This window comes from Penaeus chinensis, chromosome 43 (genome assembly GCF_019202785.1).
Source record: "Penaeus chinensis breed Huanghai No. 1 chromosome 43, ASM1920278v2, whole genome shotgun sequence".
In the NCBI taxonomy this organism is placed as follows: domain Eukaryota; kingdom Metazoa; phylum Arthropoda; class Malacostraca; order Decapoda; family Penaeidae; genus Penaeus; species Penaeus chinensis.
In genome coordinates this window covers 6,409,143-6,411,642 of record NC_061861.1, presented here as the reverse complement: position 1 = coordinate 6,411,642, position 2,500 = coordinate 6,409,143, and the positions used below count along the sequence as shown (strand labels likewise).

Below are 2,500 nucleotides of genomic sequence, written 5' to 3'. Positions count from 1 at the left end.
TATGGTATACATTACCAAGTAACACAGGATCACTGCCGCTTTTGAATTACACGTGTCGGGTTGTCTAAGTGGGTGTGGCATATGAATGTCATAAATGTAAAATTTGGAAATAGGTAAGAAATTTAGACGTTACCATTTAAAAGTTATTGTGTATTCATATTAGAAAAGAAAGGAAACCATGATGTTTTTAATTGCTTAAGCAGTCCCTTCTTATTTAGTAAACAAAATCATTCCATTTCCAAATCTCCTTTCATTAATTGTATATTCTCAAATGGCACAGATGTAGCCATGCATTTCTAAGTCAGCCATGCTGGTATCATGTTTTTGTTCCCTGGTTTGAAAGCGGTCTCCGAGTGGTCCTTAGTATAGATTTAGAACTCAGGCCACTTGCTTTTCTTTTCATTCTTTTGTTACCAACTGATTTCACAGTCCTTTGCACATTCAGTTTTTACCCTACCCATTTGTTAATTCAAGTCTGTGCATTGCCTTTTTATAATTTTCATGAAATGGTTACCGATTGTGTATACCTGGGCTTTTAGGAAGGGTCCATCCATATATAATCTGTGGAAATGTTGATTGTATGATGTGCTTTTGTAGGCGTTTTATCTGATATTGTAAAGATAATGTATTTGTGAGAGCCTAGAATTGGTGTAAATAAGTTGTTAGTTATTGGGTACGTACGACAATTTAGTTCAGGACTCATAGGGTTGCACCAAATTTGTACTTTTGGAAGTATATGGTATATGCTACTCTTCTTGTGAATAAATTCAATTGTGGTCTTTAGAATGTCTGAATGGAATGACTTCTCCATTACCTATCTCCTGAATAAATTTGTCAGTGTAATTTGTTAAGAAACATCTGTGTACATGTGATTTGTGTTATTATGCTGGATAATCTTATGTTTGTCTTATATTATATACTTGAATTTGCATGTGATTTTAATTTGTATGAAATGAGTATTCAGGATTTTTCTTAGATCAGTAAATATTTTTTCCTACCTTTTTCCTCTTTGGTAAATTTATTTATGTGTTCTCTTCTTATACCCTTCCTAAAGTTGTGTTGAGTTGATTTCTCAGTAAAGTAACTTTATTTTTGTTTAATGATGTGTTCAGAATCAAAAGTTAACTGTAGTCATGAAGAGATCTCAAGGTGGTCTTCTGAGAATCTCGGTTTTGGCTGGACTGCCTTCACTCCAGTCAAGATCCACTGCCTGAGACTCGAGATCTTGCAATGCCTCTTTGTGGTATTGTTCGTTACTGTTTGTCCTCCAGAGTGTGTGTATTTATGTGAAGTCATCTAGTGGTACCCAATAAACAAGGAGAAATTTACTGTGGTTCTGAATTACCATTTTTGATTTTTTTTTAATGGGTATTAAAGAACAGATTACCAATTTACTCTTTTATACATTCCTTAACAATCACCACATACACCATACACATGGAAAGAAAAAATGGTATATATGTAACTATACAAAATATTACATGGGAAAAAGAATGACAATTAGTGTTTGAGCTCTTAAGTCACTCACAACCATTTTTAAGCCTAACTCTATTCGCAAAAGAATATGCTTCTTCCTCACATATTATACATTAAAGTGCATATAAACATCCTCAATCAAGGAGGAAAAACAAGAAATGGAATGTTCTACATGACAAAGTCCAGAGCATCCTTAGCGCATGTCATCTGCACTGAAAAGACCCTGAAAAAGAGAGAGGAAACTGTTAAGCTATGTTCACTAAGGACTGTGTAGTAAATCCTTTGTCACCATTTGGACTAAATTTATGCATTTATAATCTACACTATTAAAATAAAATGATTAAGAGAATGAGAATATCTAAATATCTTTGAGGGAAAAACATTGAGACAGGTAAAGAATCAAATACTCATGACCACTGATTAGTCATCTAACAATGTCACCAAAAAAAAACAGACACAAGAAGCAAATTACTCCACAACAGGCAAGTTGTCATTGGTGGAAGGAATACACTAACAAAAACAAAACTGAATTATAAAAGAGACAGTGAAATTGGAACAGGCAATCACCAATGAAAGATCCAGACAAGGAAGAAAATAAGAAAAAATTATATACACAACAAATATTTCATAGTTTTATTAGGTTTAAGTGAGAGGATTCCAACAAGAGTAAAATACCTACAATCTGATGGAAAATCAACAAAAATACAGCACAAGTGCACAATGCCATTGCTCACCTTGGCTCTGCGAAGAACAGAGTCTTTGGAAGGATCATAGGGGTGGTCCTTGGAGGGGATCTCCAGTACAGCTGGAAGGGGATTGTCATTGTCCCCATCAATCACATGGCGAATCTGCTCTGCAATCTGCAGGCATGAATGCAATCAGTGAATGGACTGCTGGATACTGTTGAAGGGGAAGATGAGAGAAGAATGGAGAAGAATGAAGAAGGGGGAAGGGGGGGGGGGGGGGGGAGCAAGCTGTAGTAAGTGGCGGTGGTGGTTGATGTTGATGTTGATGTTGATGTTGA

General features: G+C 35.5%; 2 protein-coding genes across 7 annotated transcripts in view; one reads left to right on the top strand and one right to left on the bottom strand.

The window, feature by feature from the left end:
* Positions 1 to 1,328, top strand: part of LOC125048229 (calcium channel flower-like) — a 32,941-nt gene extending 31,613 nt beyond the window's left edge. For all 6 annotated transcript variants that reach the window (XM_047646816.1, XM_047646812.1, XM_047646813.1 and 3 more), the window contains one exon: positions 1 to 1,328. This exon is cut by the window's left edge and continues 2,239 nt beyond it. The gene's annotated coding sequence lies outside the window, so the exon portion shown is untranslated.
* Positions 1,329 to 1,383: 55 nt separating this feature from the next.
* Positions 1,384 to 2,500, bottom strand: part of LOC125048230 (V-type proton ATPase subunit F-like) — a 12,285-nt gene continuing 11,168 nt past the window's right edge. The window contains exons 4-5 of the mRNA XM_047646818.1: positions 2,211 to 2,336; positions 1,384 to 1,699 (exon numbers count right to left, since the gene is read on the bottom strand). Coding sequence (XP_047502774.1) covers positions 1,670 to 1,699; positions 2,211 to 2,336 — 156 coding nt within the window. The 3' untranslated portion in view covers positions 1,384 to 1,669. The remainder of the gene's footprint in view (positions 1,700 to 2,210; positions 2,337 to 2,500) is intronic.